Raw genomic sequence first — 19566 nt, 5'->3', positions numbered from 1 at the left:
TAATTTCACGTCGTTTCCTATGTTTCCAAACTTTATTCGGCTCCGTCAGGACTCTTATGGCTTCGGCTTAGTGGCTGGGTTGCAGTTTTGCAGGCAGCCCCTCTCATCTGAGCTTCCCACAGGCGATGGAGCCGAGGAGAGCGGCTGCCAGCCCGTGTCATCAATATGGAACTAGGCGGGCCAAGCGTTCCTTCTGGGGGAGTCATGAAAGAATGCATCGGCCCTGCACGACCGTTCTCCACTCCGAGTAAACCATAGTGGTGAGAACTACTGCATTTTCCCGTGTATAAGGCTATACTTTTGTCTAAAAATTTTAGACTAAAAATTGAGGGTCGTCTTATACGCGGAAGTAAGCGGAGGAGAGGACAAAAACAAGTGGAGGGGAAAGCAGGGATCGAAGCGATCCTGCAGCACTTTGATCCCTTTCCCCCTACACTTGCTAAGCCCCACTTAGATTTCTTAATTTTGGGTTAGAAAAGTAGAGGGTGTCCTATACATGGGAGCATCTTATGCATGGAAAAATACGGTACCTTTGGTAGCTGCCGACACCTCTCTTGGCAGGACACATGGGGCTCTGTGTCAGAGCATGGTGATGCATGAACATCACGCATGTCGGCCTGTCACACCTCTTCCCCCCCCCCCCTTTGCTGGATGGCTAGCCTTGGTCTCTGTCATTTTTTGGGAATGGATGAGCAAATGATGTTCTGAATGAAAAGATCTTCCTCGCCGGGGTGAAAGTACAGCTCTGGCTTCTTCCCCCATGTGGCCTCCCCCGCGTTCCTTCTCCTGCCTGCTGCAGTCTCCCTAGCCCTGATGCGCGGACGCTCTTGGCCGCCCCCGCACGCTGCAGCAGAGCGCCTGAGCACCACCGCGGCTTGAAGAGTAAAGGGAAGGCGCTCTGGCGTGTATGCCTGCATGCGCGCGCACACCGGGCCCGGCCTATATTTAGCTCCTGAGTTGCTGTTTTTAGCTTCTTGATTCAGAACCTTAAATTAGCAGTAGGGGAAAAAAAAGCGAGGGGAAGGAGGGGGGAGGAAAGATGCCCAGGAAGGCTTGGGCGAAAAGATGGGTGGGTGGAGGAAATGGAAAGCGGAGGCTTCTGGAAATCCTGAGGGGATGAGCAGCTTTGCAGTCATCACTTTCATCCCCCCCCCCCGGTCCCCGGCCACCACCATAGCCCTTCTGACCCCCCCCTTTCCCCAATTTGGACCCACTGAGGATGCCAGAAGGGCATTGAGTCACTGTCACAATGTCGGATGATTCACTCAGATGGAGGCTAAACGGGGGGAAACGTGGATTTCTTACCGGCCACCCTTTTGAGGCAGGACCTCTTTATTTCAGAGGCCTCCCCCCCCTCTCCACCTTACCCCCCCCAACCCAACCCAACCCACAGGCCTGCTTGGACTAAGCAGGGCAACGAGAGTCACAGAAAGGCAGACCTGCAATTTGGGGGGGGGGGGGTTTCCTTTCAGCTAATCTCCCCCAAACCCCTCAAAATGTCTACACAAAGCCCCGAAATGGATGCTGTGCCTGCCTGGGCGATGGTGGCGGTTAGGGTGTTATGGGAGCAAAGGAAGACGATTCCTAAGAATGACAGATTCTCGGCCCGTCTAATTTGGGAGTGGGCCGTTATGTACCCTTCCCGTGTCCTCGTTCCTCAGAACAGTCCTCTAGACCAGTGGTTCCCCAACCTTGGGGCCTCCAGATGTTTTAAGACTTCAGCTCCCAGAAATCCCGGCCAGCAGAGGCGGTGGTGAAGGCTTCTGGGAGTTGTAGTCCAAGAACATCTGGAGGCCCAAGTCTGGGGAACCACTAACCTAGAAGAGGCCACAGGAGGCAACGCCTCCCTTCTTTTTACCCGGGGTTTCCCATCTGGGGCCCCCAGATGTTCTTGGACTGCAACTCCCAGAAGCCTCTGCCACGAGATGTACTGGGACATTTTTAGCTCTCTCTGGAGCCGCCCCTGCAAAATCTAGATCTAAACCAATGCAAACCTGGATCGAGAGTCGGCCGGCTGGATGGCCAGTCCAAAACACAGGGATCGGGGCGGGTTGCTGTTCCATAGCCAAAGTTGCCGGATCCGGCTCAGTGCCTGGCACATGCACACACCGGACCGCGGTTCTGCAGTGGGATGCGCAAAGCTTTGAACACCACATCATAAGAGTTGCGGCATGGTGAGGGGCAACCCAAGGGTCATCCAGTCCAGCCCCTGATCATACAGGGAGAGACCAGCAAGAGCGTCCCTGAGAGGCAGTCCTCCGACGCTTGTTTCAAACCTCCTGCAAAAGGGAATCCGTTCCTTTCCAAGGCAGTCTCAAAGCAATTAACACTCCTCATTATTGTTCCAAAGGAAGCTGAAAACTTAAATTTCCAGAGAAATGCAACCGGCATCAATCACCTTCTCCTTTGGCTTTCCCGGATCATTAGCGCCCACAAGGGCCAGCTTGCTTTGGGCCACTGCAGGCCACTGGGCCACCTCCTTTTACTCACCTGCTTTCCCTCTCGACCAGCGCTCTGGCTTCTGTTTCCACCTGGCTGGCCACTTTCATAGAATCTCCCTCGTCCTGCCTTCTCCAAAGGCTGAACTCAGTGCAGTAGAGGGAGGCAGACCTAGCAGTGGCTCTTTGGAAAGGACCCCATCTTAGAAAAAAAGAAGATGCTAGCAGGGAGGGGAATCCTGAAACCAGGGAGCTCCCAGGCCTATTTATAGCACCCTGTTTCCGAAAGAGCATCGTCGAAACAGAGCAGATTCATTTTCCCTCCTCCTCATTTTCAGAATCCCTTCCCTTCCTCTCTTCTCTCCTCCTCTTATGATGGTTCCCTCCCTCCCTTCCCATCCCATCATCCCACGGATGGAGAGCAAACTCATCACTCCCTAAATGGGGATTCTTAGTCGGCCCGAAGGTGCATCTATTAGAGGATTGTATCAGCAAACCTGGGGGAGTTCCAGTCTTTGCAGAAGTACATTAGTTTTTATTTTTTTTTAAAAAGAGACTCGCCTTCTCTTCCAGAGAGGTAACCCCATCATGAAGTGAGGACCGAGGAGGGTCATCGCCTGCAGCGATGACCGGCTGCCCTAGAAGTCTGCCAGTCTGTCTGACTACATGGCTAGGATCCTGCTTCATATCCGGTGCTGGGAGAGAAAGCCTAGGGAGGGGTGTAGGCAGGTAAAAGTGGGATAAAATTTCTTGTAAAAGGTTATAGCTCACCCGCTGTCCGGCTGGAACCCCAAAGAGGCATACTGTATGGGTCTCAGTTCTTGTGTATACGAATAAGGAATGCAAGGGAATTGTAGACTTGCAGAAGTGTACAGTTGGAAAGGACCACAAGAGTTATTTAGTCTGACCAACGGGAGAAAAAACAACCGCTAAAACAGCCCCGAAAGATGGACTCTTAAAACCTTTATCTACAAACCTCCAGAGGAGTTTCCACCACCTTTTAAGGCAGTTTGCTTGAGCGCTTGGGGGGGCGGCTTTTTGGTTTGGAAGCCAAAGAGGAGGAAGACAAAATGCAGGGAGTGGGGTCTCCACATCTCGTGGGCTTGCTGGGTCTATCCAGCTGTGAGATGGGGGTGGAAAGGAAGAAAAATCCATGCCTTGAGTCTCCCTCATGAAGGCGCTTCTGGTCTGGAACCCTATGCAGGTCAGCGAGGGTGGGATTGGGGGGGGGGAAGGACTATTGTGGGTTTTTTTTTTGTTGCAAATGTATTGGGTCACCCCTTGCAAGAATGGACCGGATGGCCCACCAAATCTCAGGTTGAACTGGGCTAAATCCAGAATTAGAGAGATCTGTGTTGTCGGACAGCCAAGAACCACGAATTTGCCCCCTTCTGTCCAGCAGGCAATGAACTCGGAGTGGGTCAGATCCACACAAATACAGGCCCTTTGGTTCCAACAGATCTACCCCACTTGGGATTCACAGTTGGGTTCAGCGTATTGTCTCCCAACAATCTCCTATCGTTTCTTCCTTGACGGAATCATGTCATACATACCACAATATGGAAGAAGCATGTTGCTGATATACACGGCTATTTGTCGACGCACAAGAGACAGCAGAAAAACAGAAAACTTTCATCCAAGGAGTTTTGGGGTCGTGCTGAAACTTGTGCTATGGGAAGATCATAATCATTGGCCACCGAGGCTCTGATCCTTTCTTCGGTTCCACAGAAAACGGCTACTCCTTTCATGGATTTTTTTGCTTTCGTTTAAACAAGCACGCTCCTGAAAGGCAGGGATCAACATTCTCGCTAGATGATGCCCGGCTCTAAGACTTTGGGAGAAATCCGGGTCTTTGGCACGGGCTGTGGCTGTGTTGATGGGATAATGGGGTTTGTAGTCCAGCCTATCTTGGGAGCACCAGGGGCCGTATGTGGATCCCCAAAAGTGACAGCAATTTTCCACAGGGGTGGTGCATTCTGAGTCCATTGCTCCCTGTCTTTTCCAACCAGAGTCGTCCTGGTGGTTTATCTAAATCCTTTCCAGGCCTTTCTAAGGAACTCTGCTTTCCAGCCAGCTGCGTGGTTTGGAAGCCAATACCTTGTATTTTAATCATGTACAAGGAGTTTGGGGTTTATATGCTGGAATCTTGCACTATCGGTTGAAGGGAAGATGCCCAAAGCTCCTGATTTTGCAAGGGTTTCTCTCTCTCTCTCTCTCACACACACACACAAAGGTAGGTCTGAAAATACAATGCATCTGACTTAGAAGGAACTTTTCAGAGGAACACTTGATCGCATGAACAGACACCCTGCATTGCAGAACACTGTAATTGCATAACAGTTTTTTTTTTCCTCTTTGGAATCGGCTGTTTCCAGCATCTCCCCTTTTCAATGCAAAAGCATGGAGTCAAATGCAAGGCCAACACAATAACCACCCAGTGATCTTGGTGTGTGTGTGTGTGTTCCTTTCCTTCTCCCTTCTCCCTTCTCTCTCTCTCTTTTTGGCAAGCATCACAGCCCACCTGGAAGAAGAAGTACAGCCGGCGAAATGCCCTCCCTGCTCGGCAGTTTCCAAAGCAAGGCTGAAACATCCAGACTCGAAAGAGTTATTTGCATCATCCCAGCTTTCTTCCCTTATATGGAATGAGAGATTGGGTAAAAAGTGAGTTACCTAATTTACGTAACCTCTCGGGGTGGGGAGGGGGAGAGAGGAGGGAAAAAAAAGAGGAGAACTTCTCAAAAATAGGAGACAGAGAGCTGTCACTTTAGCTTCAGTTGCTCTAGCAACCAAGCAGCCAGAATAAGGTACCTTTCCCCCCCTTTTTTCATCTTCCTTTCCTTCCCCTCCCTCTCCAAAGCCTATTTCTTGCCTATAGAAAAGTGCTGTTGAACACTTGCATTATTTATTTATTTATTTATTTATTTATTTATTTATTTATTTATTTATTTATTTATTTATTTATTTATTTATTTATTTATTTATTTATTTATTTATTTATTTATTTATTTATATAAAAAGGTGTTTTTTTAAAAAAAAGAAAGGAAAGGAAATGCCTTAAAACATTTTCCCCTTCACAGACATGATTGCTTGCACAAGGCACATTTTCTCCAAAACACACACACACACAAAAAAAAAACCCCAAAAAATAAAATCCAACAACATTCTATGGATGAACAGCCTCAGAGAAATGAACACACATATTTAGATGAAAGAGAGCAAGCTGAGGAACATTATGCAAACTGGTTTTGTTTTGTTTTGTTTGTTTTTAGGCTGTTCAGAGCCGTTTTTCATACAAACAGGTATATTTCCTCAGTTTTTACATCACCTAGGTAGTCTGTTTTCACAGCATCAGGGAAGCGATTTATCACATACATGGCGTTGGGGTTTTTTTTAATGATCACAAGAGACAGGAGGAAGGATCAGGAAAGAATTAATTAGAATAGATAAACTAATTTGTTTCCTGAATGGAAGGAAAGAGAGAAGACAGAAAGAAAGGAACTATATATATATATATGATGTGTATATATGAAGAGTTGATATGTATTGTTCCTATTGATAGGATGAACTCTTCATATATACATATAACTCTTGATATGTATATATGAAGAGTTCATCCTATCAACTGCATAGGTGTTTGAAAGAAAGAAAAAGAGGTAAATGGGGGAGGGAGGGAGGGAAGGAAGGAAGGAAGGAAGGAAGGAAGGAAGGAGTTGATGATGGGTGGAAGGAAGGAAGGAAGGAAGGAAGGAAGGAAGGAAGGAAGGAAGGAAGGAAGGAAGGAAGGAAGGAAGGAAGGAAGGAAGGAAGGAAGGAAGGAAGGAAGGAAGGAAGGAAGGAGTTGATGATGGGTGGAAGGAAGGAAGGAAGGAAGGAAGGAAGGAGTTGATGATGGATGGAAGGAAGGAAGGAAGGAAGGAAGGAAGGAAGGAAGGAAGGAAGGAAGGAAGGAAGGAAGGAAGGAAGGAAGGAAGGAAGGAAAAGAAAAAAGGGTAAGGGGAAGGGAGGGAGGGAAAAAATAGCAACCTATGAAAAATTTGAGACAGCAACCCCTGGTATGTGAGAAGGAAAGAAAGAAAATAGACTGGAGCTCAAGAGTGAATCTCTGAGTCTGGGAGGGAGGGAGGGAATGGAGCAGAAAAGAGTGGGCCTGAGAGTCGACCAAGATAAGTCAATTCTCTCCTCTGCCTGCTTCATCTCCTAATTCGGCGCAGTGTTTCTTTGGCTGCCTCCTCCACTCCCCCCCTTCCCTCACCACGTCATTCAGAAGCCAGTGACGTAGGGTTCCCCCAAGCCCAAAGAAGGGAGGGGGGGAGCCACTCTGCAGCCATGTCCCTCCATTGATCTGAACAAATCTTCCCGCCCCACTTTCCTTAACATGCAAGTGCCCACACTCTCGACAGCCTATAAAAGATGGAAGGCAGGCTGAGGCTCTCCAACAGATCCACAGGCAGGCATCCGAGGCAGAGGAGAAGAGAGGAAGAGAGCAAGCCAGACAGACACACACAGAGGGAGACCAGGAACGCGGAGAGACGGCGGAGCGCTGGCCGCACGGAGCCTCGCCGGCAGCCAAGATGTACCGGTCCACGAAGGGAGCCTCCAAGGCGCGGCGGGACCAAATCAATGCAGAGATCCGAAACCTCAAGGACCTGTTGCCGATTGCCGAAGGGGACAAACTCCGGCTGTCCTACCTGCACATCATGTCGCTGGCGTGCATCTACACGAGGAAATCCATCTTCTTCTCCAAAGGTAGGTACGAGAAGTCTTTCCGGGGTGGTTGGCCGGGGTGGCAAGGGAGAAAGGGGGTGTCCAAGGTTGGGGGCGGGTGGGAGGACCAAAGTTAGGAAAAGGGGGTCACTGGTTGGGAGTATTTTCCCCCTTGTTTTGGGTTGACAGGACTCAACAAGTTGCTCTCCATGGTGCTGAAAGCTGAAAAACAGATGAATGGCTGAGTTCAGTGGCCGCTGTCCGTGGTGCTGAAACAAAAATGCAGGGACCTTTGCCTGGGGGGGGCAGCCGTCGTTGCTGTCCAGAGTGCTGAAACAGTCTCCTGACCCCCCCAGTCTTCTTAGCCACCACTATGCTATCCGCCGCACATCCTTATACACCTGCAAGAGCAGATTTTGCTTGCTTGCTTGTTTGTTTGCTAAAGAAGCTTCCCCTCAAGACCCCCCTTCTCTTATTTCTCAACAGGTGCAACTCCGGAAAGCTTGGAGAGCTTGCTCTCTACCCAAGACTTGGACGATTTCATGCAGTCCCTTCCGGGCTTCCTGCTGGCTTTCACGGGAGAAGGCAAACTCATCTACGTCTCGGAGAACGTGGCCGAACACCTCGGGCACTCTATGGTATGTGTCTCGCCCAGCCCGCCAGGGTGGAAAGGAACGGGAAATGGGGGGAGGAGGGAGAGAAGAAACAGCTTTACTCTAAAACAAGGAAACGGGACCACCCTTTCCCTACTTAGGTGTTAAGGAATCTTGTTTAACAGATTCCTGTTTTTGAGACGAGCAGTTCTGCCCTTGTGATACGCATGACGAGTGCTTTAGCAACCTTCTCTGATGGCCTTCTCCTTCTTCAACCTCAGGTGGATCTGGTGGCCCAAGGAGACAGCATCTACGACATTATTGACCCAGTGGATCATTTTGTGATGAGGAACCAGTTGGCCTTGCCTTCTCCAATGGATACCGGTAAGCATTCCTTTGTAAAACAGAGGCCTGCTCTCGGACAACTCATAGAGGAAGCTGGAAATCTGGATAAGAGAGGGAGTGGATGATAAGTTGATGAGAGGGATGCCTAAGCAAGGTTAATTTGAATCGTAATGGCTCAGCCCTAAAAGTTTTGTTCAGGGATTGGGGCCCAGCTTTGGAGCAAAATGAGCAGGAGCGAGAATGGTCTTTCTCTCGCCACTGATGAACCCAAGTCAGCTCTAGATTCTTGAGGTTCAGGGGAAGGGGCTTGTAGATCAGAGGACTAGATTCCGGTAAGAGTCACGCAGAAGATCTTTCTATTTTAGAAGTTAAGCCCTGAAGTCAAGGTAGAGAAGCAAGGTCTGTTGGAGAGATTGCAACTCTGGAGCAAATGTACCAAGCTGGGTTATCTCTCTGTGGCATTCCTGACCTCTCTGTATTTCTTTCTTTCTTTGAAAATGCCAGATCGGCTCTTCCGTTGCCATTTCAATACTTCCAAGACAATCAGGCGTCAAAGCGCAGGAAACAAACTGGTCCTGATCCGAGGGAGGTTCCACCAGCCCCCGCCTGGCTCCTACTGGTCCAGCAACCCCGTCTTCACAGCTTTCTGCACCCCTCTGGACCCTAAACCCAGAGTCGGCCAGAACTCCTTCTTCCTGTCTTCTTTTGAGAGCCGCCACACGAAAGATCTGGCCATTGTGGACATCTCTGAAAGGTGAGGCATTGTTTTTGGGGAATGTGCAGGGTTGGAATCTTGGGATGTGAAAGAATTCAGAAAATCAATGATAGAGAGAAAAGGCATGGATATTTACCTATCCCTAAAAAGCAAAGAGTTCATCAATTCGATCTCTGTTGCTCAAAAACACTGAGCGTTCCTCTTCTTGACTTCTTTTAGTGTGATGTTCTACTTGGGTTTTGAGAAAAGTGAACTGTTTTGCAAATCCTGGTACAGCCTGATTCATCCAGAAGACTTGAGCCATGCCTCCACTCAGCATTACCGGCTGTGTAAGTATCTTATTGAGTTCTCCAATCTTCTCATCGCATTTTCTGGACCCGGCAGGGTGGTGGTAGAATCCAGCAGCCACCTATTTAAATTGTGGCTACTGTTTTCGCTGAAACCAGAAAGCTAATCTTTCCCTTGCGCGCTTCTCTCTGCAGTGGGTGACACAAATGGAACTCAGGCTGAAATGGTCATCCGGCTTCAAACCAAAGAGGGCGTTAACTGGATATGGATATATTCACTGCTCCACATGGAGAATTCTGACGTTTCTATCACCAGTCACAACTATATAATCAGGTAGGCATCAAGAGGGCAACACTCTCACTGTACAGATGGATTGGGACCCAAGTGACTTAGTTAGGCAAGAAGTAGAATTTCCAAGATTTTGTCTCAATCCCTGCTGCTGAGGTTCTACTCTGAGAAGCAAATGGCCAAAGTAGATCCTCAGGAATGTCAAGGAGAGAATGGGTTGGGGGCGTGCGCCTTAGAAAAATGTGGACTCTGGGAATCAGGAAGGCTAAAACAGCGCGAGAATCCAAAGCACAAAGAAAAGCTTGCCTTCGTTTTCATCTTAATAACCTTTGAAATAATTGCTTGGGCTATACGGAGTAAAAACAAAGTCGCCACTAGCCTCCCAGTAGAGTCATGAGAACCCATCCCCACAATAGCTTCTTGAAAATGCAGGGAATCAGATCATTTAGGGGGTAAAAGCTGGTCACTGTGCAGATGGGACAGAGGGACTTGGTGAGGCCTCATCCAGCAAAGGGGAGGGGAGGAGAGACGGGTCTATGTGCCCACCAAGGAGTTTGCAGTTCCGTGTCTTGTAAGGGGGAAGGAGAGAATGAAAAACAATTAAGATGTGAGGGAGGGCTGTTGCTAAAGTGTTAGCTTTTGGCTTCGCGTAGGCCGTGTTCCCCGGAGACGTTCCACTCATCTCTTCCTCCTCTCTTCCCTTTCTCCAGTGACTCCGAAGCCTGGTGCCTCAAGCAACAGCTGTCTGTTGAAGAAACCCAGGTGGCTTACACCCTCGAAAGCACCCCGGCCTTCTTGGAAGGCCTTCTCTCCCCGGGGCAACTCTCCAGCCCGGATCAAGTCTTTACCCCCGCAGCCGGCACCCCGACCAGCACTGTGGTTGCGCCGTCATTCGATTTCGGGGCCGCCGGCAGCACAGAAGGCCCCTCTGCTGCCTTCCTGGATCCCTCGGCGGAAGCTCTGCCCCGAGAGGTGATGGAAACATCTGGAAATATCTCCTCCGTGGAGGAGCACACTCCTGGTTCCACCGTCAGCCTCCCTGGCAAGGGCCCCCTGTTCGGCTACGTCCTCTTCCCGACAGCCTACGAACAGACTTTGCGTCGGGAGAACCTCAGCGGCTCTTCCTCCAAAGATTTCGTCTGCACTCCTCCTTATACACCCCACCAGGGATCGGCCTTCTTGTTCGGGGCCCAGGAAGCGTACACCCCGCCGTCTGCCTCTGCCGCCATGACTTCCATGACCACCACCTTTCCCACGGCAGCCGCTGCCACGCCTGCTGCCACCACCACCACCACTGCCTCCTCCTCCACCACCACCACGCCCGAGATGTTCTACACCCAAGAACAATGCAGTGCTCTCTATGAGAAGTTACCGCCCACCCCGGACAGCCCTGGTAATGGGGACTGTACTGTCATGACCTTGCCGGAGATCAGAGGTCCCCTCTACGTAGACGTGCCCATGGTGCCCGAGGGGATCCTGACGCCGGAGGCCTCCCCCATCAAGCAGACCTTCTTCAGATATTCTGAAAAAGAGAAGAACGAGATCGAACGGCTGACCCGGCACATCAGCAGCCTGGCCGAAGCGTTCGGCTCCGTCACCTCCCGAGAGCTCACCAAGAACGCCCCGGTGACTCTGGAGGGCTCGGATCCGGCCGTGGCCCCCGAGCTGTGCCTGGACTTCCAGCCTGCCAAGAACTGGAGGAGCCTTGACTTCTCCTTGTTGACCTGTCCGGAGGACGACCTCCTGGAAGAGGACGCTCTCGAGACCCTTCTCCAAGACCTGTCTGCCTCTTTGTTCGAGAAAGCTGGCGCAGGTCTGAGGTGCTCTCGCCACCCGTTCTGCGGTGTGAATGTCAGTAGTCCAATGGGTTTGGACGCCGAAGATAGCAACCCCGGGGCCTTGGCTCCTTCGCCCAGCCTGGGCCTGCCTCCTCCAGAAGAGCAAAGCTTTTTGGAAGAACTGGCCTCCTACGAAACAGCCTTTGAGACATGTGCCTCAAACTCTCCCTGTGACGGGTTAGATGAGTTGTATCAACTCCAGAGCCACGCGCAAGAGGGCTTCCATGAAGGTAAGCAAGAAGGGCCAACCCTGAGGGAGGGATGTTTCGGGCTCGTGGGTTGGGTGTCGGTTCCACGCTCGTAAGGTCTCAGGTTCAATTCCCAGCCTTTCCAGAGGAAATGTCTCGCTTGAAATTCTTTTTGGAAAAACAACCCTCCGTTAGTGTAGTAGAATAATCAGCATGATGACTTGATAATGGACAGCTTTATATACAGTGGTGCCTCGCAAGACGATTGCCTCGGAGGACAAAAAACCCACAAGACAATTGGTTTTAGCAATCCCTATGGTGCCTCGCAAACAGTTTTTTCTATGACCATGCTTCGCAAGACTTTTTCATCCAATACCCATGCTTTGCAAGATGAATAAATTTCATTCGTCTTATGAGATTCGCATAGGGAATCTTGCAAGACAATTTTTTTCGCAAGACAGCGATTTTCGCGGAATGAATTTAAATTGTCTTGCGAGGCGGCGGCCATTTTGGAACCTCCGATCAGCTGTTTAAAAAGTTCACTTTGCCATGATCGTTCCCCCGCAATCATCGCAAAGCGAATTTTAGCCATAGGGGCCATCGCTATGCGATCGCTCCAGCGATGGCCAGAAGTCCATCGCAAAGCAATTTCATCGCTCAATGGAGCGATCGCTAAGCGAGGCACCACTGTATTCCTAAAACCATGGGTTTCATCCACAAGTGAGAGGACAGACTCTCCAAATGTAGATACGTTTTGTTTATTCTGCAGCCCCACTGTATTCTTTTGTCTCAATCCGTAATCCATCCCCTATTCCATTTCTTTTTTAGAAAACAAGATTCTAGTCCCTAAAGTTAGGAATAAGGAGGTGCAAAGCATGTGGCTGAGTTGTTCTTTTAGAAGGTTTGCCGCCAATTAACCTGTTGCCTCTTTGCTTTCTGTTTCTTCTACAGATGGAAGCGAAAGTGACCCTTCGTTTTGAAATAAGTCCATGACTTAACTTTTCTAAAGTATGGCATATTGTCATATCTCAAGGACCTTTCTTTCACCGAAAGCCCTGGGAAACATTCCAAGAAAGAAGCAGGAGGATGTCTTTCCGCGCATTCTGAACTGGGGGTTTTCGGAGGAAAAGACTCTTTTTTGTGTATGTTTTTTTTTAAAAAATAATAATAACAAAAGCAAAAAAAAAAAAGAGATATGTCTATCTTGATTCTAAGACATCGACGTTAGGCTAGCTGATCAGAGCTAAGGGAAGGACCATCGTAAGTGGACTTTCACATCTTACTGTATTCACTCGTAGTGAGTAATCTTATATGTAATTTATGAAGAAACACAAGGTGGGGGGGGCGTGCGTCAAGCTGCGCCCAGTGGCCATTCAACACAGTTGGAGCGAAGCACCTGCATAGCCAGTTTGCGCACGATTTGGGGATCTCTCCTCTTCCGATCCGACCCCCCCGCCCAAGTGAACAGGACGTGTAGGTGGTAAATAGAACCTACTCTAGTAAGAGCCAATGGCTGGTGATTGTGATATTATAATATTGCTTTTTAATTCCTTGCGGCCATCGAATTTCGGTTTGCAAAGAAGTCTTCTTAAAGATCTGAGCTTTGGCTTGTCCATTTCCGAAGGGGTTTCTTTCTTGATCTTCTCCTTAACGCCTTGCTTTTGTTGTGTTTTGGAATGGCTCTGGGAGACGGAAGCTTTAACCCAACCTGACATTATTGGACAGGAAAGCTGTGTATGAGTGGCATTCCAGGAGTTTTTCTAGCTGCTTAAACAGTTGCATAACTTTTTTTTTTTTTGGTGCTGCCTCGGTGTTTGGTCGCTCAAGTGACTAGTCCTGCAGTTCATCCGTGCAAACCTCTGTCAACCTGGACTTTGCAACTGGTTCCAGAACGGGTTGCTCAGATGGAAATGCCATTGCATCTGTATTGTGCAGGAGCAGATACCCTGTTATCGGCTTCAGAGGAATGGCACAGCTGGATAACAATGACTGTTAACTACAATCCTAAACTCGATTACTGGGTTTCTATGGGGCTTCCCTCTGAATCTCCATGAGTAAGATGGTCCTGGTAACCTTCTCTGATTTCTGAGTGCTGGAGCTGGCAGAGAGAACAGCTGCATTTAAAATGCAAGGACAGGAAATTCTAGCCCTCCAGATGTTTAACAGACTCAAATTCTCACATCCCTCATTCTTGACTTAACTGTTGCCATTGTTGAGAGGTACCGTATTTTTCCACTTTTCTAACCCAAAATTAAGAAATCTAAGTGGGGGTTAGCAAGTGGAGGGGAAAGCAGGGATCAAAGTGCTGCAGAATCGCTTTGATCCCTGCTTCCCCCTCCACTTGTTTTTGTTCTCTCCTCAGCTTACTTCCGTGTATAAGACGACCTTCAATTTTTAGTCTAAAGATTTTAGACAAAAGTATATTATTTCATGATTGATGATGATGATGATGATGATGATGATAACAACAACAACAACAACAACAACAACAACTGCAGCACAGAGCATGGTGCTGAGAATTAATGCTTCCATCCTACGACTGCAAATCAGCAAGTCGTCCTGCCTGCACAACGCCATTCATTACTAAATTCCCTTCTCAGGCAAAAGATCAGGAACAGCCTCATTTTGACACTCGATAAGCACAGTAAAGGCTCTGGCGGGTTATTTTTTTTTAACGTTGCAACCAACGCTCCTTTTAAATCTATTTTATTGCAAATGTGGGCTGAGAGCCTCTGTCGATTCCTCCCTTACCCAAATGTGTCTTCCTAGCTTTCAGCAAAAAATCATCCCGAAAGAAAACTCATCTGTCCTGGACAAGCCAAAGCGTTTTCCTGTGCTAACAGGATCTGCCCTCAACGCGGTTGCCCGTGTGAGCTCCTTGGAATGATGTTTGTTTTCCAGAATCCCAAAACTTCCCCGAAGCAGGCCGCTGGGGAGGGGGGGAAGGGCTGTAGCTCAATGGTAGAGCACGTGCTTTGCTAGTTAAAGGGTCCCGGGTTTGAATCCTGGCACAGCCGGGAACAAACCCCGTCTGAAACCCAGTGGGAAACCACTGCTGCCCAGTCTAGACAACACCGAACGGGAATTATGGGCCAATTGCTTGATTCAGTACAGTGGTGCCTCGCTAGACAGTTACCCCGCATGACAGTTGTTTTCGCTAGACATTGACTTTTTGCAATCGCTATAGCAATTCGCAAAACAGTGATTCCTATGGGGGAATTTCGCTGGACAATGTTTGGTCCCTGCTTCGCAAACCAATTTTCGCTAGGCAACGATTTTGACAGCTCTCTCCGCACTCGCAAAACGGGTGTTTTGGGGACCTAAGCTTCGCAAGACAACTATTTAAACAGCTGATCGGCGGTTCGCAAAGCAGCTTTCCTATGGCCGATCTTCGCTAGACAACGATTCTTCCCCACTGGAATGCATTAAACAGGTTTCAATGCATTCCGATGGGGAAATGCTTTTTGCTAAATGATTTCGCTAAACAGCGATTTCAGTGGAACGGATTAGCATCGTCTAGCGAGGCACCACTGTACAAAGCAGCTTCCCATATTCCAACCACAGCTGGGTGGTAGAGGTAGACACACACTGGTCTAGAGGATAGGATGGATCAGAAATGTTTATAGATATAAACACCAATGGCAATCTGCCATGGACTATATTTTAAGCCTTTATTTTTGTACAGGAGTTTATGAGACCCTCTTGGATCCTGTCGTTGCGTTTGTTCTGAACACAAACGTAGGGATTGGATGTATAGAGATTTGTCGCTTCCCCCCTTCCTCTCTTTCCTTGTGGTTTTGTTACAATGCAAATATTTGAGACGGGGACACCCTCTTTCCGTCCTATGGAGACGGCGATGCCCTCACTCAATGTAGAATTCTCTATGACCGAGTATCGCGCTCGGATCCTTCGAAAGAAGTTGTAAATTTGCACATTGTCCAAATGTGGGATGTCGTAAGCGAGAACAATAACAACGCATCCGTAGTGTGTCCTTTGTTTAACACCGAAAATGACAACTGGGTGTGCTTTTTCCTGTTAAAAGTCAAACAAACATCTGTCTATACTTGAACATGAGTGGAATTTTGTCACCTGGATGTTTGTGTTGTGTGAAGTCTTGACCCCTTCCTGGGTCTGGCTGTGAACATTTTGGAATAAAAGTAAAATATAAAATTGTGCAAAAGTGTAGTGTTGTTTTTAGGAACTCTGAAGGCCTGGCATTTACTGGCATGATCTAGCTCTCCTCAAGTGGAAGAAAGGGAAAAAACCACAGGTATTACATTTCATAAAACATCCGTGTCATCGACAGATTTGCAATTCTCTTGAGAAGCAAAACAGCCAAAGGTGTTAATTTGAGGACTATCCACCTAACCTTAGGGGGACATTCCTAGTTCCTGACAATCTATAGTTAAAAGAAGGGTCAACGATCAGGAGATGGGAAAGATTCTTCCTCTGTCTGAAATCATGAAGAGCTGATATCAGTCAGGGAAGTTAACATTGTTTTAGAGGAATAAGGTGTTTGAGTTTGCTCCGGACGGTCAGAAAAATCCAGAAGTGGAGCAAATCAAGCCTGAACGAACTCCAGGGGCATAAAAAAATGCTGAAATAAGAGGCTGTCCTACTTTGGACACACGACGAGAAGCCTGGATTCTCTAGGAAAGACAATAATGCTAGGGAAAGTAGAAGGCAGCAGGAAAAGAGGAAGACCCAATAGAAGATGGTCTGACTCCTTAAAGGAAGCCACAGACGAGTTTGCAAATGCGGAGGTTGGCTGCTGAGGACATTTTGGCCACTCATTCATAGCCACATCATCATCATCATCAACACCGGCAACAACGACAATGGTGAAGGGCTGCTAGGCTGTCCTACAGAGGAGGGGCAGGATCCGTTCTCGATCCTCCCAGAATGCAGGACACATCATGATGGGCTCAAGTGTCAGGAAGCCCAGATTTCGGTTGAATATCAAGGAAAACTTCTTAACTGTTAGAGCCGTACGACGACGGAGCCCATGATGGCCTCAGGACGTGGCGAGCGCTCCAACCCTGGAGGCCTTAAAGACGAAATGGGACCGCCGTCTGCCACAGCTACTTTGCTCCCTGCATTTAAGCAAAGGGATGGACTTGATGGCCTTTATAGGCCCCTTCCAACTTCGCTTTTCTATTATTCTATGCTAATGTCACACCTCTCGTCTCTGATACCAGTGCCAAACCTCCCTTTGGTCTCTTTAAATCAACATAGGAATAAACCCATGCATTTCAAACCATACCCTCACCCTCATAATATACCGTTTGGACAAATTAAAGGAAGGATATATTCACAGAGTTTGACCATGGGGTTCCCTGACGGAAGATGACCTGATCGTGGCCAATGTACAGTGATGCCTCGCAAGACGAAAATAATTCATTCTGCGAGTCATGTCGTAGTGCGAAAATTTCGTCTTGCGGATTTTCCCATTTTGCTATCCCGATCACATGAGATAGGTCAAAGTACTGGAGCCTCCGCTTCAGGATCTGTCCTTCCAATGAGCACTCAGGGTTGATTTCCTTCAGAACGGATAGGTTTTGTTCTCCTTGCAGTCCAGGGGACTCTCAAGAGCCTCCTCCAGCACCACAGTTCAAAAGCATCGATTTTTCGGCGGTCAGCCTTCTTTATGGTCCAGCTCTCTTTCCATTCCCACGATTGTTCTGCCCTCTGCCGGCTCAGGAGATGAAGGCCATCCGAGAGAAGCCACAGGATGCTCTCTGACTTGGCGGGAACAAGTGGGCGAACTTCCTTTTTCTCAGCCTTCCGGGGCTGAAATGTGCCAGGCGAGAGGATTGTAAGGTAAGGAGATAAAGGCATGGGTGGGAAGCAAGGATTCTTGCCTTCTACCAAGACCCAGTTTCCAGGGGTCACGGGAAGAAGGCAGGTGGGAGCAGGATGGAAATGACAGAATTCACTGCAAACTATTTAATGGACTTAGCAGAATTTCGTTCTTCCCACGTAGCAAACGTTTCGGCTCAAGCTGAGCACGTGAAACCGAGCACACGGCCTCCGTCTCCACCCGCTTTGTTCCCTTCCTTCTGTTTTATACTGGAAGCTCCTTTGGGGCAGAGACCTCTCTGTTTTTGTTCTGTAAGAGGCCAGCCCACCCCTCGTGCTGTCGTTGTGATAGAGAACCAAAGCTCTCGATGAAAGGAAGTCCCCTCTCCGACCGTAGGCCAGCCTCAAGCAGGGTTTCCGGAGCTGGTGTCTTTTAGGTGTTTTGGACTACAGCTCCCATCATCCCCTGTCTATGGGCCACAGTGGTCTGGCAGAAGGAGAGCCAAACCCCCCCGCCCCATAATTGTAATTCAGATTTGCAGTTATTTATTTTTATTACAGTATTTTCTACTTTTAGCTCTCGCCAAGAGCTCAAGTTGGCACGTGTGGTTCTCTTCTTCCTTTTCCTATCTTCTCAACAACCCTGCGAGGTAGGTGGGGCCGAGACTGGCCCGGCCCAAGGGCAAACAGGGAATTGCACGACCCACTGGGGAGCTGAAGTCCTAATCCTGCACTCTAACCATGACACTGCGTGGCCAGCCGCGCCACACAGACCGCTGCATTACTGCTGCATGTGGAACTCATGGACACCGGATGTGCCAATGACATTAGCAGGGAATCCAGCAGCCTTGGGTGAGAGGATAAGCCGAGTGAAGCCTGCTCCTTTCTAATGAAGGGTGCCTCTGAACGTCAGCTGTTTGGAAGGAGGGGGGGGGAAGCAAGATCCCTTTTTTCAGCCATCGGCGTGCGCCCTTGACCAGCCGCGACACCTCACCCTCATCTACTTTGCAGGATTGTCGTGAAAAAAGAAGCAGTCCACTCTCTTCACCCCGGCCTCCTCTGAGGAAGGGCAAGGGGCTCCACCACGTATCTCAGCGTTTGAGTCTTCTCTGTTCCCGCCTCTCTCTGTCGCATCTCGCACTCAGCACAATGTTCTGCAGAAGTCCTCTGTTTTTCTTTCCCGCCAGCGAAAGGGAACTTTTGGTGCTGACCTTGCACACCCGCTCTGCAGTTTTACTTCCCTTCCAGCCCTCCCCCACCGCCATAAACACCAGCCAAGTTACTTCCGGCTGCACATGTACGTGTGTGTGTGTGTGTGTGTGTGTGTGTGTGTGTGTGTGTTGTTTCCCACTCAAAACTTTAAAAGAGAAGAAGCCTCTTCTTGCTCCAAAGCATAGAAAAAGCCTCCCACGCAAAGTTGAGTATGAAGCCAGGGAAAGCGGAATTTTTTAAGACGACAAATCCCAGAATCCCCCAGCCAGCAGGGATCCCTGGGGATTCTGGGCACTGTAAGTCCAACCACATGTGGAGGCTGAGTGTTCCAAAAACCTTGTTTGACCCAAATAACGCTGCAAATGTGAACTGGTTTGAAGGTTTTACACTTTCCTGTTGCCAAAAAGGAAAGGACAGGAAAAAAAATTCTTGGGAAGTAGAGTTTGTAGACGTATGTGCGTAGGTTTTCTTCCGGATAACAACTCCCAGAGTTCTAGAAACCTCATGGGCAAACTTTTGAGATCTCCACATCTGCTCATTGGTCCAGGTGTTTTTAAAAAACGGTGCTGCAAGTTATGTCCAACCATTTCGTCCTCTGTCATCCCCTTCTCTCCTCTTGCCTTCACACTTTCCCAACATCAGGGTCTTTTCCAGGGAATCTTCTCTTCTCATGAGATGGCCAAAGGATTGGAGCCTCAGCTTCAGGATCTGTCCTTCCAGTGAGCACTCGGGGTTGATTTCCTTCAGAATGGATAGGTTTGATCTCCTTGCAGTCCGAGGGATTCTTAAGAGTCTCCTCCAGCACCAGAATTCAAGCCATGTTGGGGATGTACAATCTCCAGGCTTCAAAGCATGGCACCTCCAAATGCCAGATGCAGGGAAGGGGAATAAGGAAATAGGGGTCTCGTGGGCTCCCAGCAGCATCTGGCGGGGCCACCGTGAGAGGCAGGAAGCTGGCCCAGATGGGCCCTCGGCCTGATCCAGCACAGGGCTCCTCTTACGTTCTTACATTCATGTATCTACATTTCAAAATGGCAACCTCCCTCTTTCTACTCTGCTCCTGATCCATTATTTCCTGATGTGCCTCTTATGCTCACCGCTTATTATTTAGATATTTGACATCTAATTTTTTTAAAGAGTCATGCTCTTAGTCATTCA

At 48.8% G+C, this 19566-nt stretch overlaps 1 protein-coding gene across 1 annotated transcript; it reads left to right on the top strand.

The window, feature by feature from the left end:
- The first annotated feature begins 6784 nt into the window (after window positions 1–6784).
- On the top strand, window positions 6785–15577 carry NPAS4 (neuronal PAS domain protein 4). The gene is made up of 8 exons (XM_020816017.3): window positions 6785–7184; window positions 7629–7780; window positions 8017–8119; window positions 8585–8834; window positions 9015–9124; window positions 9278–9416; window positions 10082–11439; window positions 12349–15577. Exons 1-8 carry the CDS (start codon window positions 7010–7012, stop codon window positions 12375–12377), a joined length of 2316 nt encoding a protein of 771 aa, XP_020671676.3. The 5' UTR covers window positions 6785–7009; the 3' UTR covers window positions 12378–15577.
- The last annotated feature ends 3989 nt before the right edge of the window (window positions 15578–19566 follow it).

This window comes from Pogona vitticeps, chromosome 15, assembly GCF_051106095.1.
Source record: "Pogona vitticeps strain Pit_001003342236 chromosome 15, PviZW2.1, whole genome shotgun sequence".
Taxonomy (NCBI): domain Eukaryota; kingdom Metazoa; phylum Chordata; class Lepidosauria; order Squamata; family Agamidae; genus Pogona; species Pogona vitticeps.
The sequence above is the reverse complement of the archived record's forward strand: the minus strand, read 5'-3'. Positions and strand labels throughout refer to the sequence as shown.